The sequence below is a fragment of the Leptosomus discolor genome, chromosome 6 (assembly GCF_034619465.1).
Source record: "Leptosomus discolor isolate bLepDis1 chromosome 6, bLepDis1.hap2, whole genome shotgun sequence".
NCBI lineage: Eukaryota > Metazoa > Chordata > Aves > Leptosomiformes > Leptosomidae > Leptosomus > Leptosomus discolor.
Window position 1 is genome coordinate 30,158,605 of NC_141396.1, and position 19,686 is coordinate 30,178,290.

General features: G+C 36.4%; 1 protein-coding gene across 1 annotated transcript in view; it reads left to right on the forward strand.

The window, feature by feature from the left end:
* NRG3 (neuregulin 3) overlaps nucleotides 1-19,686 on the forward strand; it is a 409,554-nt gene that overhangs the window by 379,126 nt on the left and 10,742 nt on the right. The window contains exons 5-7 of the mRNA XM_086466802.1: nucleotides 3,535-3,637; nucleotides 8,747-8,873; nucleotides 16,948-17,075. Of these exons, the coding sequence (XP_086322928.1) occupies nucleotides 3,535-3,637; nucleotides 8,747-8,873; nucleotides 16,948-17,075 (358 nt within the window). The remainder of the gene's footprint in view (nucleotides 1-3,534; nucleotides 3,638-8,746; nucleotides 8,874-16,947; nucleotides 17,076-19,686) is intronic.

Sequence of the window (19,686 nt, forward strand, 5' to 3'; positions counted from 1 at the left end):
ATGGTAGCAAGTGAGTGGAGATGAGTTTAGAAAAAGGAGCACTTAAGGCATGAGAAGTTTACATTCAATGGCATGACGTGACAGAGGTGAAGGGAGAGAGACAATTTTGTACCAAGAATGAGAATAAGAATCAATAGTATAAATAAAAATGGGCTAGGCATGTAACAGCACACACAGTGAATGGGGACTTGCCTATGGCAACCCAGACTTCCCACAAGCTTCATGTCCCATGTGAGTTTGTCTTATCTTTTTGTTCTGGGAATTCTTCTTTCCATAATTTTTATTAAACAAAATAGTCTGCCTCTAAGCAGTTTACTATGTTACTTTTCAGCTCCATGGTCTGTGTTTGTATTTCTGTTGGTATAGGTTATGTATTTTGTGTAATTTGAATGCTTGGTGGAATTCACGTCTTAAATTCTCACCTGGATTATCCAGGAATATCTGTGGCAGTTTATATTTTGCTTTTTTGCTGGAATTTTTTCTTGGCTGCTCATTAAATGAGGAATCCTCTCACCAGAGTATTTATTTCAATAGAATATAATTACGGTTCTTTACTTCACAAGGAATGTATAAATATATATGAATAAAGAGAGACTTATCATAATTTCAGGCATACTTTAAATTACCTTGGGAAGTTTGTTTCAGTGTGTAAATACATGTATCCACAAGTTGATGCACGTCTTCAACTAAGGAGAAGAAATTTTCAGTTTTTCTTTTCTACATGTTGATTTTCTATACCTTTCTGTTCTGTGAGAGCAAAAATGCTTTGCAATACTTAGCTATAGCCTTCTGCCTTATTTAAAGGCCCTCTTCAGTACACCTTGGTTAAAGAGGATCCCATCTGTACTATACATGTTTAGAGCAATAGTGAGGTTAAATCAAGGCAACAATGAGACTACCTTCAAAGTCTGCAGAGAGATAGATTACATTTCTATCAGTAAGAAGGTGGTTTCTTAAAAAAAGCTGATGTGGAAGATTAGAGAATGGAAAAATGCTTAACTGATTATATTTCAAGACATTGAAGACAAAAAATGGTGGCGCCCAATGCATAAATAAATCTTTAAAGGATATAAAAACTGAACAAAGATGTCTAAGAAATAAAGTAAATTTAATCAATAAGTAGTTCTTTAAATATGCACTGTACAAAATAAACAAAATGGAAAGAAAGCATTGATCAGCATGTGTTGAAAGCTAGTGACAAGGGTTAATCTGACTGCATAAAAGACTTAAATCTTCACATAGGTTTTTGAGTAAGGTAATATTGTCCGGTCTCTGAATTGCGTTTATCTTGGTAAGACATATTCTAAGGCATCTTTAACAAGACAATGATAGCTACTCAGGACTGACAAAAAACCATAGCTGTATTAAACTCCACCCTTTCTCAAAAAAATAACAAAAGGAGAAAAGAAAGAGAAAGTATTTAATGAGGACTTAGGTTGAAAGAAAAGCAAAATTAAGCCTGTTTGCACACATTTCTTCAATCAGTTTCTTTTAATAAACCTATTTTTTTTAATTATATGCAATGTTTGGGTGAAATTACAGTTCATAAGTATGTATGTTTTAGTTGTGGTCTTAGGCAGTAGGTGCTGCAATTGGTATTCAGGCAGAATAGATTAACAGTAGCTAAACTGAACAATTCTTTTAACTATTTGCAGTGTGATCCACCTCAACATAAGAATTCAAAAATTTTAAAATTAGTCCTTGTGTACTGCAGCGGAAATGGAAGGTGGATGATTGAGTTTACAGGGGCTAGTAAAAAGAAATTAAACCCCCAAACATTTAGTTTATTGTCAATGAGGACTTACTATCTAGATTAAAATTTTATACATATCAACGAGGAATGGGCCTAAAGCTCTACTGGAATCAGTTTTACTGCAATGTTATCAGGATTTCCTGTTGAATTAACACCTTGACAGATATATTTTAGATATGTAGAAAGTGTAAGTTACTATATTTGCTTCTTTTTATTTTTAAGACAATATTTTAAAAGTACAACTTTTAGAATTTCAAAATTAGATGAAGGAAAAATGTCAACAGAAGCTGAGGATATTTTGCACCTTAGAAATGGCTTCTGAATCACCGTGGTGTTCTTTGGGTGAGCAAGTAAAGAAATAATTAAGAAATAAAGATTTGGTACTTGTCATTTTATTTGAAGTAGCTTATGAAAAGGGAGTGACACTTTTACAAGAGACAGATAACTGTATTTAAGATTCCAAATGTTTAGTAACAGCACTGATATTCATTCTTGAGAAATTAATAATTAGTACTGATTAGGATACTGTACGTAGTCTTCAGTCATTGTAACACCAGATAGTATTTGACGGAAGTTCCAGTTATTTGTAGATTGTTTTCAACATTTGCCTAGATTCACCTTGATGTTATCATACAATATTTTCTTATGAACCTGAACCTGGAACTTCGAGTTACTGTCACTTACTTGACATATGTGTGTGGTATCCATATTGATAGGGATGTCTGCACTGAAGATCTCCCACCTAGAAAGGAAGTGTAGTTTGTTTGTGTACAGTGCTTGTACTGTGTTTTGATAATCCTACCTGTTGTTTTTCTACCTAAAATATATGAATAAAAATACTGGTTTATATATTGCGTGTTTGGAGAGACTGATCTCAAAAAAATAACAACCTGTTTAGCATGTTAGCACTTTGGACTAGAGAAGTAGTTGAAATAATAAATATATAATATGACACAGAGCCGTTGATGAATTCAGTGTGTGAAACTCCAGCTGCCTATCAGCTTCTATCTGCTGTAGTGAATGAGTGGTTTCTTAGCTTTTTCCTTTTTTTTCTTTTACTGTCATTCTATTCCTGTTTTAAAATTAATTATAAATTACAGATTTATTAAGGAAACTTCTTTCAAAAAATATTCTCCCATGAAAGCAATATCTGGTGCGTTGTAGCATAGTGGTCGTTGAGTTCCATCCAAGTTGAATGAATTTTTTTTTTACTGTGGTATGTTGTATATAAGCTTCAAGTACAGGAAATGACATGGGAGTAAGGCATTGTAATCATCATTCAGTCAAAAAACAAAACCAAAAACAAACAAAAAACCCCACCAAAAATCCTTACATTTTTGAGGTAGCTAAAAAAAGAACTCTGAATCTTGTGGGGCCTTATGAGAGCTTTGATGGGTCTTGCCTTAAGCCAGAAAAACTCCATGGTTGTAGGGCTCTTTATCATAAGATAAAGACATCATGACACGAGAAGCTTTCTAAAAAAGCTGAAAAATAGCATGTAGGGCAGAGAAAATGTTAAACTATCCTGATTTTTATCATTATGTATCTCTCAGTGTGTATTGGAAACGTTTTCTAAAACTTTCCTAGGAGGCCATGACTCTATGAACCTTATCTAGATGAGAGGTTCAGAGAAGCATCCATTCTCTTGAGGAACTGACCAACCCAGACCTCCAAATCTCTCGTATCTGTCCATCATTAGTGAAACCATGATGTGCTGAAATCCACTTTTCACGATTATTGTTTTCTGATGCTTTCATAACTCTCAATTTTGCTGTTCACAGAGAGCGAAGAAGTGTACCAGCGCCAGGTGCTGTCTATTTCCTGTATCATCTTTGGCATAGTCGTAGTGGTCATGCTTTGTGCAGCATTCTACTTCAAAACAAAGTAAGAGCCTTCGTCTAGCATGTTTGTTATTTAGCTTCTGTTCTTTTCATGGCTTTACAATTCTTCAGTTTCTCCCCTACTTTTGAAGCTGTTGTTATCTCTGGACAGGCTAGAACAGTTCCCCATGGCTCCGTTATCTAAGTCAAAAAAAAAAAAAAGTAAACAGGATTAATACATGTTCCTGTTACTATTTTCTGATATCAGGAAAGAAGAGATTGTGCCCCTTCTAGTTCTTTTTTTGACAATAATTTTGTGGTTTTTACTGTCAGTGCGATAATCACTTTCCTCTTTTGAAAATAAAAGTTTGAACATACCATCTCCCTTTTGCGCTTCACTTCTCATCCCTGAATGTCCCTTTTGTTTCTGCATGCTGAGAATAAAGGTAAAGTTAGAAATGCAGAAAGAGACAAGTTTTTTGCAGTTATCTGTAACCTGTAGCTAATAGTCATAAACAGCTTATGTATTTGAATCATGAGTATCTGTAATGCACAAGCTCATTGACCTATCTAATATGGCGGAATCATCTGTACTAAAGTATTTTCAAGTGAAATACATTTCACTCATTCTTTATCTTCCCAACTGAACGTTTTTTTTTACAGTGTTTATTGTTATGTTTGTAATTTGAGTTGCAAAACCTCATAGCAATTATATGACATGCTTGTCAGTGCCACTGTATCTATAAATATGTTCTGCATGGTTGTCATCCCTCATTCCTGTTCCAGCTGGAGCTAATGAGAGAACACATATCAATATAAATAATACCTACATGAGGTTAATCATCGTGGCGGAACATCAAAAATGTAAAAAATGTGGAAGTTTGTGCTATTTAAAAGTTCGGATGCTTATCTGAATCCCCATTTTTATAATTTATTTTAATGGGTAGGAAATCTGATGAGAACTACTTTTTATTTAAGATTTTTTTTATTTTTTTACATTTCTATGAGGAACAAAAAGAAGTTGGAAAAATCATCAGGCCTTCCCCCCCCCACTGCTTCCCCACTCCCCTTTTTCCTACCCCTCAAACTTCAGAGGTAGTTTGTGCATGATTTGAGTGAAGATTTGAGTTGGTTCATGTTTCATCTGAACACTCCTACCTGCTCTAATGTCTTCAGGGATTTTGTTTAATTGTTCTTTGGACCTAGAGTATGACAGTGGTGCTAGCTGGGAGGATGCTGTGGCAGGACAGTTCCTCTCTGCTGACTCCTTGGTGGTAGTATAAATTTTGAGCAGAGACAGTCATTTTGCCACTGTATTAGAAATGTCATTATGTGTTTTAGATCTGCAGAAGAAAGAAAGAGAAAAGGTGTTCCTGTTCTTCCTGGAAAGGTTTTGGGGGTTTTGCTGATGAAGAGAGATTCAGAAAAGGCAGAATAGGATTTTCAGTTGGAAGAACATGCAGCAACAACTGAGCATAGTGGGAATAAAATGTCCCTCGGTTATTCAGCTATGCCCCTCTTGGTTTTACACTGTTGTAGGGAGTGGTGGAGAGCTGGGTTGGAACAGCCTTCGAAATACTGTAACTTTGAGATGGTGGGGAGAGCTATGTCTAAAAATAATGAGTAGAAATAATGCTTCAAAGATGAACTCACAGGACAGTAGTGCTTCATACCTCAGCAGGAGTTAGGGGTGTTCGGTTTGGGTTTTTATCTGCATTGTAAATATGATAGTTAAGAGTTACTGGGAAGAGTTGAAGTGTGCTTATGCCAGATTCTGGGAACTGAATTTGAAGAGTAATGAGAAAATGAGCACCTCCAGTTGAGTCAAGAGGTCTTATCAAATATATGACACACAGTAATGGCAAGATACTAATCAATCGCTGTCTCCCTGGCTGTGCCTCCATTTGGCAAACTGTCCAAAAAGTAAAGTAGAGTGTATAGACTGGGTTGCATAGAGGCCACTTGAAACAGTATCATAACTGTGACATTGGCCAGTGTCTTTAGGGTGTAAAAAACAACAAATTTGAAGTGCTTCAACCCTGATAATATGTTAGCTATTAGTCAACAGATTTTTCAGGAGTTTCTTAATCATGCTTAAGTGTTATCAAAGCATTCCTCCTGCATGGGGGATGACCCTTGGGTTTAATCTGATGTATCAAAAATTTAAAATATTGCTAAAAGCTACAGAAACTCTGAATGGTGTACCATTTAAGAAAAAAATGTCCAAGACACTGACCCTGACTTTCTCAGTCTGACATTTGTATAATACCTGCTGCTAGAAATGCGCTCTTCCCTATGCACCATTAAATTGAAAGACCTTCTTTAAAATAAATTCAATCTGAGGAAGTTTAGAACAGTAATTAAACACTATGCCCTTCCAATTATTCCTTTTAGGGTAATCAAGAAAGTGCTGTAAGTGTTAGCCACAGAGGGAGAGCACAGTAATGGGCTCAGTAATGGGCTGCTCTTTATGGCCTAGACTTTCGTAAATGACTAGTGACTTTATTTCTTGCTGAAGTAACAACACTTTATTGCTGAATATCTCTAAATTATGACGCATAAGGCCCATTTGTTTTGAAAACAAAAATTAGAAAATAAATATAATAATCAGTGAGTAATTTTGAATTATTAATAGTTTCTAGTTTTATAACTGTGCATCCTATAGTCTGGCAAAATGAACACATAAACCTAATAGTAATGTTAGGTTGCATGACCATAAAAGTAAGTTAAGTATTAGATTGTTTCTCCCAGTTAATTAACTTCAGGAATCTGAATTGTAAAGTTAAACATTGCAGCCGTGAAGCTAAATATTGCCGTTTACTTACATGTGTTTATAGATGTAGAAACGTCTCTAAACCCAGGTTTTCTTAAATAAATCCAAATTAGAGTTCCAAAAATTTGTGATTTATTTTGTCATTTTCCTGATTAAATTCTAAATACATCGTACGTATAGGAGAGTTTTGCAAAGTCTGATGCTGTGGTCATGTTTCGCTGTCATTGTTTATATGAAGTCTCCACTCAAAAACTGTCATCAAAAAAGGATTGGATGTTCCATAGCCATTGTAGAGACCAACATGCCAGTGGCTGGCTTTCCAGTAGGGCATATGGATGTGTGTGCTTAATTTCCTCTGTGTATGTAATTTAGCTGGTCAGAAAGTAATTATTCATACAAACTCTTAGAGTTTCTTCTGTGAATCTCCTCTGGAATTTTATGAGAAGCTAAAGGTCCATTTTGATATTTTACAAATTAAATTATTCAATTTGTTTGTTTAAAAATAAGTAGACATCAAAAAATGTTTTAAAAAGAGATGTTTCAGAATCAACTAATTAGTTTGACACTATAATTCTTCAGATTAATACCAGAATAATCTGAATACATATATGACTTTAAAGTTTAAGTTTTTGTGCTTGAGCAATTATTTCCTTGCCCACCATATTCATAAATCTTAATAATTTTGAGCTCCTAGCTATACTCAGAACATGCTACTCATATTTGTAACATGCTTACAATGTAAATTCATTCTTTGTCATTTGCCATGCTATTGCAAAATAGAATGTAAATAGAAAGCGTAAGAGATACTTACAGAGTCCAGGATTTATTACAGTTTATGACCTGTATTCAGGAAATGTGCTATAACAAATACCTACTTCTAAGCAGGTGCTCACAGCTTGTTGAATTTAAGCAGATGCTTGAATGGTGCAATGATCAATCAGGACTAAAGGACTCAAATGTAGAGGAAAACCCATATATTTATTTTACTATATTAAAAACTATATTATTAAAATTGAATATCTGAACTGTGATACTTCTCACTGCTTTCTTTCATATTGAGGGAACTTGTCCTTTCTCACAGTTTGCCTCCTTGACCACTTAAGTAAGTCATTTTCCTCTGGTTTCTCACACTTTCCTGCACTAGACAGAGACCCCACTGAAAAGTTCATTCGGTGTCAAATTCATTGGCTTGAGTCAAGTAAGATGCTGTCAAACTTTGTCACAAGGCTTTCAGCAGTAAAATCACCCAAATTTTTTCAAATTGTTGCTGAAGCTTCTTTGCTAGAATTTCAAATTTCAGTATAGAAAGACTGTATTGCCTTTGTTTCTTATCAACACTTCCCTGAAATTGCTTCCTTCTGAAACTTGGCTCAGCACCAGTTGGTATCCAAAAGCTGCTGGTAGCACAATGAAGTGCTGCTCCTGCTGGCAAGTCCTTGACCTTGCTGGGAGATTTCCAGGGCCTTTGTTGGTTCGCTGCTGGAGATACATCTGCAGGGGACAAAAAGGAAGAAGGGAAGGAAGGAAAGAATTGTATTGTGAAGTTATTTCTTGTGATAATTTAAAACTGATGGTCTCAGACAATGTAGCCTATCAAAAGAATGGAAACTCTTAAAAGACTTTAAATATATTTTACTAGCAGTTTTTGCCCAGCTGAGATACCTGTTTGCAGAAGATAAAAGAAGTATTTAAGATAAAGTTTGCTGCCTCATATCCTCAATCATGTACAGAACTTTAAAACTCGTTTTGTCAATATAGTGTGGCAGAAACAGAAGGCCTTTATTAATACTGTAATTATCTCCTGAATATTGCAAGTGATTCATCTAGTGATATTCCTTGCTCTGATATATGGGATAATAGTGTAATACGTCAAAAACACAGCCTCAGATACCGTACTGATGCTTTTTCCAGGTTTAAGTATGTAAACAAAAGCTGGTCTATACAAGATGCTGGATTGTAGGTCAAGCCTAATCAGCTAGCAGAAATCTTTGATTCTTTCACACTTTTTATAGCAGACAGGGGCTAATGCCGGCTATATTTGCCAAAATCTTTGTTCCACATCAGAGCAAAATGCTTTTTTAATATTCAGACCTAATTGCAAGCTATTGTTAAATATGTAATAGATAATCTTACAAAATTCTACACTAAAACAACTAGCATGCTATTATAGTAATCTGAGAATAGAAGATATTTTATACAGAAGAGCTCGTTTTTCCCTTTCTTAAGCCTTGCCAGAAAATGAGCAATGCATTGAAATATTAGACACTAGTGAAATAGCTCAGCTGGTTAATCTAATATGGGGAAGTTTTGAACAGAGGGAACCATGGCTATAAAAATAACGTGGCTATAGTGAAAGATCAAACTAGCTCTTTCTTACATGAATTTTATTTCTCTCTGCAGGAAACAAACAAAGCAAATTCATGAACAACTGAAAGAAACCCAGAATAGGAAAACCTACAGCCTAAATGCTTCCAGCATGATGGCAAAGTCAGAGTGTATGGCGCAAAGCAGAGTCCAGCTGCAAAATGTAAGTAATCCTGCCGGCTACAACACTTTATAGTCTGGCTGAATTCCTGCTGCTGATGGCAGCACATCACCATGTTGCTATTAGCATCTGAGCAATGGGAACAAGAATTCTCACCTGTTTCATAAAATGTTTTCTATCAGGCCTATTTATGGAAAACACCAAGCAGGGATTTATTTTTTTTTTTCTTCAAAAGTTATTTCAATGCATCCTTTTTATTAATGTAATAGGCCTTGCTGACCCCCCTAGCTTCGCATCCAACAGTGGAAATGACTACTATAATTTCTGGCAATACCTTAGCTCATATGAATGGTTTATAGGTGAAGTGGGGGTCCCTGATCTTAAGTGATTTCAAGTCTTCCAGTAATTAATGAACCTGCACGAAAAAAAATGTAGTGATTTATCATGGTTAATTCAGAGTAAACTCAGAATCTGGAACTAAATTTACATATGTGAGCTAGTGCCCATGGGAAGACTGTGCAGCTGGTCTTGTTTTCCTGAGTCTTCAGTTAAAGGGATTTTTGATACCAGAAAGAGATTCATTTGTTCAAACTGAATTTGCAAGTTATTTAGTCATTTTCTATATATAGTTACATGTAAGTTAATACAATCCCATAATCATGAAATACGTAATGTATTTGAAATGAGGATCTTGAAGGTGACCAATTTATTTAGCCCTGAATGCAATGTATTTTCCAATGCATACCATTCTTTTCCCCCTGGCCATACACATTTAGCGCTGTCTTATTTTGAACAAAGTCTTTGGAATAACCAAGAAGGATCCTGGTAGCAATATAATAGGAAATCATAAAAGATTTATTGAAGCCATTCTAAATGCTTAACTTTTTTTTTAAAAAAAGTATCTTGGCTTTGCTTATTTGCCAGATTCCATCAAAACAGTGGCAGTTTAGCAAAAGTGAGCACTCACACTCTCTGTGAGCACTCACAGATGTCTCAACTCCTGTAGGTCCACATCCCATTAATGTGGAAATAAGTATAAGCCCATTTAACAAAATCGGAGTAAGCAGAGCCTTCAAGCGATGACAGAGGAGTTGTCAGAGCATTGCTTGTGCTCACTGGAAGTTTTGTTTTAAAGGAGCGCTATTGTGGTCATGATATTCTTTGCGGTTCAGGAAGAATACAGTATTTCAAGGAAGATAGCTCCAGTAAATTGACATAAACACAGTTAAGGCAACCTTGTGCAATTCTTTCGTTTTCAATCGATTCAATTGGATATTACTTCTAGCCCCCCCAAAAAGCTGTTGAGAATGTTGTTGGGTTGTAACGATGGCAACAAAAGGCAAAGTTGTAATGGGCTTTTGTGGTCTTTTTGTTCTGACATATAAAGTAGGTCTTGATTAACACTAAGAACATGTTCTTTGTCTTTTTCTTACTGTAATTCAGTTCAATATTTTGACAACCCATCATCATGATGAACTATTTGATGCCTTCTAAGCAGATGACAAACACATCAACAAGCTTTATTTAATTTTTTTTTCTTTTGCCATAACAACACCCATAATGACTGAAGTAGCAGTTTGTAGATTCCAGATATTATAGATTGAAAACCATTATTATTATTTATTATTTTAATCCAAATGTGCTTTTCAGCTTTTAATGCTGTTCAGACTGGCATTATCAGTCCTGGTAATTAACACAGCATTTTCTTGTTCTTGTGGCTACTTGCAGGCAGCTGTTCTCTCCTTGCCATTAATGCATTTTCCCTTTGGGAGCAAAGATACTAAGGAAGAAAAACAGGATGACCTTGTGCAGAATGTAGTGTAACAGTGCAGGGTAATAACGATTTTTATTGTTAGCAAGATTTTAGTGCAGGAATGCATGTAGGCAGTTCATGAAATATTTACAAAACTTGGCAGATTAGAGGGGGAAAAAACGGCAGGGGCTATGGCGAGGTAGCAGAAAAGAGCTGTGAAATGCTATCTCGTAGGAATGTCTGAGTCGCTCCCCATCAGAGACCAGAGATCTGCCGTGGGCTTATCTGCTGGGTGGGAAAGGGACCAGGCTGTGGTGCGGGGAGGAGAGCGCTTGGCTGTGCTGCGCTGATGACTTTCTGCCAGTCACTGCCTGGATGTGATCTCTCTCTGATTCCCATCTGCAGCTCCTACCACATGGGTTTGGGGAGAACTCTTAGTTCTCTTCATTTCCAGGAGCCAATAAAGAAAAATAAATAAAGGTGGTTAATTTCTGGAGACTAATCCTCTAGCCTGACATTTTTGTTTATGTAATCCTGGAAGCTGTTTCTTTTTCCACTCTAAGTGCTCCTCTTGCACAGGGAAGCTGTCTTGCTTGTATGTCACCTTTCTTTCCCTAAAAGATTCTCCGTATTTTTCTTGTGCCTATTTTGAATGGACCTGGTGATACTTTCAAGTTTTTCACCCTGCTTTTTCTTCTTCAGTAGAGAGAATACATTAGTGTAGGCCTGAGCATTTCCAAATGCTCTGTTGCTCTAGAAAGAGATTTTACTTATTTCCCGAGACTCAGAGTATAGCTGATAGTGTTTCAAGTGTTTTGTGGCTGTAAAGAGCTTGAGCAATCTCAGTGAAGTACTTTTTCGCCTCATTGTTCCTTTTTTTCCTTTTTTCCCTTTGACTGGACCTTTGAAAAAGACTTCTTTTTTGTTACTTATTTTCAAAGCCAATTTTGAATCTTTTTTTAAATGACAGAAGCTATGTGAATGTGTCAAAATTGCTATTAACAGAAAAACCACACATTTCACTTCTCCATCAAGTATTAAATTAATAATAAATTTGCATTTTATTCTAGCCTAACTCCTTATACTTGCAGCTGTTTGCATTACTGCAGAAGGAAAAGGACTTCAGACCTCAATCCCCATGATATCCCACCTCTATGCCAATTAAAGCTGCTTTAAAGTAGTGTGATTACGAGAACCATATACAACATTAAAAGACCAGAATGTTTGCTTTTAAAACACTCTCTGTGTGTAATTCTCCTGCTGCATTCTAGACTATGGATTAGCTTGCAGCAATCCTTATTTCAAAAGGCAGTGTTTAAGAAATGGATTTGAAGTGTTGGACATGCCCCCAAGTTCATTAAACATCCATATGGCAGAATGACTTTCAAATGTGGATATTCAAGTTAAGCAACAGGATATTCATAAAAAAATTGAGCTGGCCAACTGAAAAATGTAGGCTTTTTGGAACTCCATTTAAGAAGTTACTCTTTGGGTTTTTGCGCTCTCTGATCAGCAGGGTAAATGCAAGCAAGGAAGAATAGCCACATGCCAGCACCTCACTTGGCAAGCCCCGAGGTTGAGGAAAAACACAAGGAGAGCTAGACATTTAAGTTAAAACATGGATGCTTCCCTGTCATTTGCTATACTGCAGGGAAGAAAGCTTTTGTTTCCATTGACAGTATTTTGAAGTATCATATGCTTTTCCTTCCACACTCAAACGCATTAGATCTCCTCCACTTCCTTCCTCTGCTCAGTTGTGATTCTGTAAAGTAAAAAAAAAAGGTTAGATTTTATCAGGGCAGCTGTATTCTGTCTGAAGTCCTGCTGTTCATAGCTGGTAATTGTGTTCAGCTGTGCCACGTCTATTTCTCTTGGTATTGATTCTGTTATTTTGTTAGGGATATAAATAGGATGAAAAATACTGTATATTGTATGCAGGATTCATAAATAACTGTGTGAACACAGCTCCTAGTGTTTCTCCTGAATCTCCTTCAAGTCCACTGTTTTTCCCCAATATTCTGACAGCAACACACTTAATTTCTTGCTGGGTTTTCTAGCATCGTGGATTTGGATACTAATGCACTGCTAATCTTGCTATAATTCTTCAGTCAGGAAGAAATAGATGTGCCAGTTTTTAATGCAGGATCTTTAAGGTACAGGGGAGGTTCAAATTTATTTCACGTAATGCATGAAATTTAGGACTTCGTAGTACTACGTACCCCTTCCCAAAGAGATTATATTATCTTCACAAGATATTTAATGGATGTGCTCCTCCAGGCTGCAGCAAACAGTTTGATGTCCTTATAAGCAAAAGGAAGTAAATTGTCATTCTCAGCTGCCACTCTTAGACAAGTGCTCTGTGCCCCCCAATACACCATGCAAAGGACAAAAGAAGGTGTGTAGCCCTCCTCCTGTTTTTCTGTAGTTCACGAATCTTCATGAGTCTTAATTGTGCTCCTGGTTACTAGCTCCTTTTTCCACCTTGACTAGAGGGTTTCTTTACATCCTTGTAACTTGACAAATATGTCATGCAACAAAAAAAAAAAAGCAGCTGAAGCCTTGCCATTCCTTTAGTGATTCTGAGAGTTGTCATAGTTGTTTGAGGTGGCCTTTTTCACTTTTGTGCGTTTTAATACCTTCTCCCATCGTGCGAAGTTGGTCTACTAATTCCTCATTGCTTTCTCTCCGAGGTGGTTTATATGCTTTTCATGCTGTAGCACGTGGTTTCGTTTTTCACTACGCTTGTTTCTAGTAGCTTGCAATCCCTAGCCCCAGGTTTCTGATATTCTTATAATGAGGGGAAAAATATACGCTTTTTGTGTTTTGTTGCCTTTTGTTGATAGTAGTAGGAAACAAATTCTTTTTAGTCACTCTGATAGAAATGCAATTAATATATATTGAGCAACAGATAAATCTTTTAAAAGACTACCATGTGGTTTTTGTCTGAGTTACGATGTGATTTATCAGCTAAGATCAAGAGCAAATTTGCCGTTTCTGTATCACATGTCTACCTAGAAAGAACTGCCAGAACATACTTAAATTTTCTGGACTCTGTCTACAGCTAGTGCTGGTGACAAAACATACAGAGCATATGGGAACAGCTGTAAGGTGTTAAATATACCACCTGATGGGCTTTTGTGCAAGGTCGGCCCATCCAGAAAAATCACTGGCGCTTTATCTCCTTGAGGCACCCTCTCTGAATGTAATTTGAAGCTGACCCCTCTGCCTTCTCAGTCCTTTTTGAAATGGGATCCCCACATCACCTCTCTTCCAATGCCACATATGTTTCTGGACTTTTTATTATTACTGTTTCCAGAAAGTCATTGAGGAGGAAGAGCTAAGAAAAGCTGGGGGGGAGGGATGGGTGTTTTATTTTGCATAGTACTAGGACAACGGTGTCAAGCTGTTCTGTAGCACTTGAGTGGCATCTGTTATCCATGGATCCTACATTTTAGAATAAAGAATACAAGGCATGGAGCAGGGGAATTACATGCTTACAGTTGTACAGTAGGTTAGTGGCAGAAGCTGATTTCTTGTCTCCTGGTCCAGGCTGCCTTTGCAGATTTGCTGAGCATTAACTAGGGGCGTGTGGGATTTTATTGTCGAAGAACTGATTAATTGTACATAACAGATTATTTTCTGCATTGAACCATGAAAAATTTAAAATTTGCAAAATGGTTTGGTTTTGAATGCTATCATTATTCTTTAATTTATTTAGCCATATGCATCAGCATTTCTCAGTAATTGCTCAGACAAGCACAAATAATTAAGACAATAAAACCATAACAAACCCCCCAAATAATACAGATAAACTTTCAGTGATGCTTTCAACCTACTGGAACAGCCCTTTGAAAGTGTGTCACAGCTTATTCTCCATCATGGCCGAGTATTCAGCAGCTCACAACAGCTGGAGTTCTCCACAGAGCCCAGCCCAGGTGAGCACTGGGCTGTGGAAGCAGCAGGATGGGCTCTGCTGGGATATGGATGGGGAGTAATCCTGTCCTGTACTTCTGGGGGCACCAACTTGTAGTACTGTAAACTTCTCACAGAAATCTGAAGGTGTTTTTCTCCAGAGATGATCTCGGAGAAGGGATCTGGTGCTTATGGTTAAGCTAAAGGAGAATAAACCCAACTGTGTTTAAACCTATTAAAATGTATGAATAATGGGATACATCCAAATAAGTTTATTGTTCACACTCTGTATATTGACACCCTCAATTTAAATTGTGATTCACAGTTTCATTGTAATTACTGTTATGGCTGATACGGTAATTGCTAAGTGCTGTATCTGAAAATGGCATAAAAGAAATGATCGGTTAGGCAGAAAAAATAGACTTTGCAGGCTGTGCGTGGGTGGTGCTGGGTGAAGCAGCTTCAGTATAGTTTGCTAGCCAGCATCAGAGCAGCTTCTGGGGGTCCTGCTTTTCCTCAGTTGTGATAAGGAAAGACTGTATGCCATCGCTCTAGCCTGCATCCAACCATGGATGTAGCAAAAGATGCAGCCTATGTGTAATTACTCTTCATGATTCACTTCGTACTTATGATCTTATAAGCTGTTTGGACCTTCAATGTAGTATCATGAACAAACACAAAAGGACAGAAATAGCTTCCTAGCGCTAACAACCCATTTGTTACATAGCTCAAATTGATTTATTCAAGTCAGAAATCAAAGATAGTTTCATGTCTGCAGCGAACAAGAAACTATTAAAGTTTAAAACCTTCACAGACCTCAAAAGTCATACTTCTGTCTGAATATTTTATCTACGACATTTACAAGTGACAACTGAGATCATGGTAAGTGAAGAAATAAGAGTGAAATATGTATCTTCTTATTAAGTCAGTTGTGCTTATTTCATGCATGTGGCGACATTTTGCATATTGACACTTGTAGTTTTTCCTTTAGAAGCATGTAAGCAGTGGTTTTGGCCCTGTTTATGTGAGTATTTCACAAAACAGAAAGAGGAAGAAGGGCCTTGGAGAAAAATTTGAAGATCTGTTATTTTATCTATAGAAATCGGTCGTAAGTAGTCTGAGTAGATGGATTAAATTGCATGTATCCCATTTTTAAAAGACAGTAATCTTGTATGACTTTCCTTTTTGATTTTGCTGAAGTCTGGGGAAATGTAGAGAAGAATAAGTGAGAATCAACAAATAATTCTGTATTTTTAAGGAGTTATTGGTCTTTTGTTAGACAACAAAATAATTATGAAGAAGCACTGCACTTTGAAAGAAATCTTACTGTCTTCTCCACAAATGTTAATATTATTGTATCATAGCATGGCATTTTTTACCACTGTGATTTTTTTATATTATTATTATAATTTGTAATTTCATTCTAAAATATTTAGTCATGTAATAGCTTCCACAGTAGCAGTTTATTATAAAGGTAACATGAATGACTAGGTATCTAGTACTAAAAACATGAACTCAATTCAGAAAGAAATGGATTAAAGAAAAATAGACCAAAATAGTTTTAGTGCAGTTCATTATAATGCAATGTAAAAAATCTGCAAAGTACAGTATTTTTCACACTTGAGTGAAGTGTGGGTTAACCTCTCATATCTCTTTGCCCAGTAACCACTAACAATATTGAGTCTTCTTCCAAGCCAAAATGAAACTTTTTTTTTATACTTTGACTTTCTGGCTCCATTCAGGATCAGAGGCAGTTTCTGGTGAATTTCCAGTTGAATCACAAAGCAAGCAGAAGAAAACCTGTTCTTGTTCATGTCCAGTGTCTGCTTTACAGATCTTCCTGTCTCGCTAGGTGCCAGAGACTGCTCTACGCCTACAACTGTCACAAGAATAATTATGTTTACACTGTTCTTACTAGCACAGATACTCCCAGGTGGAAAGTTTCAGACTTGTTCAGAAAGGATATCTGGCTCTATGGATAGATTTCAAATATTTTTCTTACTTATTTGATGATACAAATACTGTTTCAGTTTGGTTTTCATAGTTATGCATGCTGATAAAAGCAGTGTTTGACTGAAATCAGCAGAGGACCCAAGAAGGGGCTGACTGAGATGTGTTTTGTGGTCTCAGTCTCTGCATGGACAGCCTCAAAACCAGGCTTTTAGTCAAAGATATCAGTGTTCCCTATCATTATGGACAGATCAGTCAGTAATTTTGCTACTAATGTGGGTATCAGCATTTTGACATGGAGAAGGTAGTGGCAATAATGAGTACTGGTGCTTTCCACTATGTAAACAATAGTGAATGAATGTATTATTTGCAATGCCTAATTTTAATTTTAAAATACATTAGAGCACTTCTTACCCCGCTCTGATATAGATTCTGATTGAATAGCATCAACAATGTGCTTTGCCTTTTGTGTACTAATTAATTTTTTTCTCTGTGCCATAGTATTCAAAACCAGATAGGCATCCTGGGCCTATTCTGGACAAAGTTATGGAGTCTAGTTTTTCAGGCCCTCAGTCTTTCCCAGAGGCCTTGTCTCCCGACAGAGGAACCCAGCCCATCAGGCAACAAAGGTAAGCAAACAGCTGTCTGATGGGGATTTGGCAGGCTGCCGAGGAATGTCACTGAAGCGGTGATACATGTACAGGATTATTGTGTGCTGTGACTAGGAGAGATGCTGAATGGTATGATACCAACAGAGCCTCAGCCAACTCATTAAGCAGATGTTCAAGCGTTTTCTTAGCTGTGGACATAAAAGGCAGTAACAATGCTCACAGACTTTATCTGCATTTTGTAAAGTCCTAGAGGAAGATTTTAAAGACACCATCCAAGCTGTAGACAAACACCAGTGAATGAAACAACTGTAGTTTGAGAAACCATTAAAAACGAGACTTGCGTTATTGGTGTTCATGAAGTTAATGACTTATTTGCTGCAGAAAGACATGGTTGCAAACTTCCAGCATTTCTCGATGTTTCTTTAAACAAATGATACTTGAAATTAATAATAACTTATTTCTGAACACATGATGGCCTTTGAAAACTAGTCTTTAAAAAGTTTGGGTGGTTGTTTCCAAGAGGAAAAAAAGAGGGAAGTCACCCATCACTGGATGGCATTTGGATTAGAATTCTGCCTGTAGCCTTTTTGGATGAGAAAAAGTGCAGATGCTTCATTAGGGGACTAGAAATCAAACTTGTGTGTGGTATAAACAATAGCATTGGTGGAATGGCAGTGGTAATGTCTGATCCAGAGCACGCAGAGTGAGAAAAAAGGCTGAGAAAAATGTGTTCAGATTTTTTTTAGCTAGATAATCTGGAAGGGAAGACTTCTTTATTAAAAGGGTATTTTTTTAAAATCAATTTAAAAAAAAATTGGGATTGCATGAGGCTATGATCTTGTTTCTGTAGTATTTGGTGCATTTTCATTACAGTCCCCCAGTCAGCTGCATGGTTCTTCTCGTTTGAATGAATGATTTGTTTAATCTGCCAAAGTGCAGCATATGAACCAGGAAGGGATACTTGGGTCCTATCTACTTTTACCTTACTTAAGCCTTTAATTTGGCATGAAAAAATAATGCCAGCTGTCATGTCAGATCAATTTCTCAGGTCTTATTCCTTATTACACAAAGATTTTCAAAATATCCTTGATGATTTTACTGAACACAGATGAACTATGGAACTGTTGCCTAGAAAGTTTTCCACAGAAGTTCGGGGGGGGGGGATTTTATCTCCACTTAGGCAAAAGGTGAAGTTGAAAAAAAACAGTGACTTTCCCTTATATTTGATAACATGGTTGCAATATCAAAGTTAGGATGTTCTATTACCTAAGCTTAAAAATGTGGAAATAAGTTAAATACTGAAAATATTTCTTCTCTTTAAGAATGTCACTTAAAACAAAAGCTGAATGACTCTCTAGACTCTCTGTTTTCCATAGGGAAATTACAGAATAAGCCATACTGAATTTACAGTGAACTAATGCAGAATCCCAGATTGCTGATTTTAACACCTTTGTACACAAAAATCTTTTTCCCAGAAAAACAAACAAATTAAAAAACCCAAAACAAACCAAAAAAACCCGACCGACAGTTATTTTATTTGCAGATGTCAAGCACCAGACTACCTGAGGTGTCTTTGCTTCAGAACTGTTTTAAGATACGGAATGACTAGCTTAATTTATAACAAATTCTTTTTGTAGTTTTATAACTTAAGATTTATTATAGAAGGCCCTTGCTTTATAAAACATACAACAGACTTGAACATTTAAGACTTATAAGGCTGTCACCATGTGACAGCTTCCTAATTTATTCAGTTTTAGTTTCTAAATAGTGTTCAATGTGGCTAAATGACCAAATGTAGCCAAATGAATAAATTCTTTTTTTTACTGGGATACATTTTGTCCCTTCATTCATTCCAAACATGATGTGAGTCTGGAAAAATTACAGCAGCTCTACCAGTTCTCTGTCCTATGCTGTTAAATTATATTATTATTTTATTTATGCTTGTTGTGGAAATATTTTGTTCCCTGCTGGTGTTTTCAAGGGTACTAGTGATGGGTGATCATTTCTTAAAATCAGGAGCTGTCTGTTTCCAGTTCCTAAAACCAATGCAATTTTGGCCTGGCAGTAAGACAATCAAGGTGGGGAATCATTGGGATTGCTGAAACTGGGCTGACAGAGATCACCTAGTTATTTCACTCAGATGACTAGATAATAGCATTTTTCTGTCTCTACCAACTTCAGCTGCATGCAAAGAATTACTGCAGAGATTGAATTGAAAATTTGAACTTCCACTGAATCTTACTCCTAAAATATTTCATCTGTATTACACACTGTTACTATGGTAGAAGAATTTTACGTCATCTCCTTGCATATGCAGAACAACTCTTAGTCATGTCAGAACTGGAAAGTAACAAATGTATTTAATGAGTAAATTTCCTGTAAAGTATACCATGTGCTCAAAAATTCATCTCTGATTATCTGTTGATTTGAGTAAGAAGAAAACCTGTACTGTCTTAATTTCTAAGAAATAGACACAAATTAGAGTTTTGTTAATTATGGGATTGGGTTGTAATGCCTTTGAATAGCAGTTTTCTTGGTAGTTAGTCATCCTGACTTTCATTCATTGGTTTTTAGAGAGATTCATTTCAGAGAACACCATGATGAAATCCAAACACAGAGGCTTTCAGCC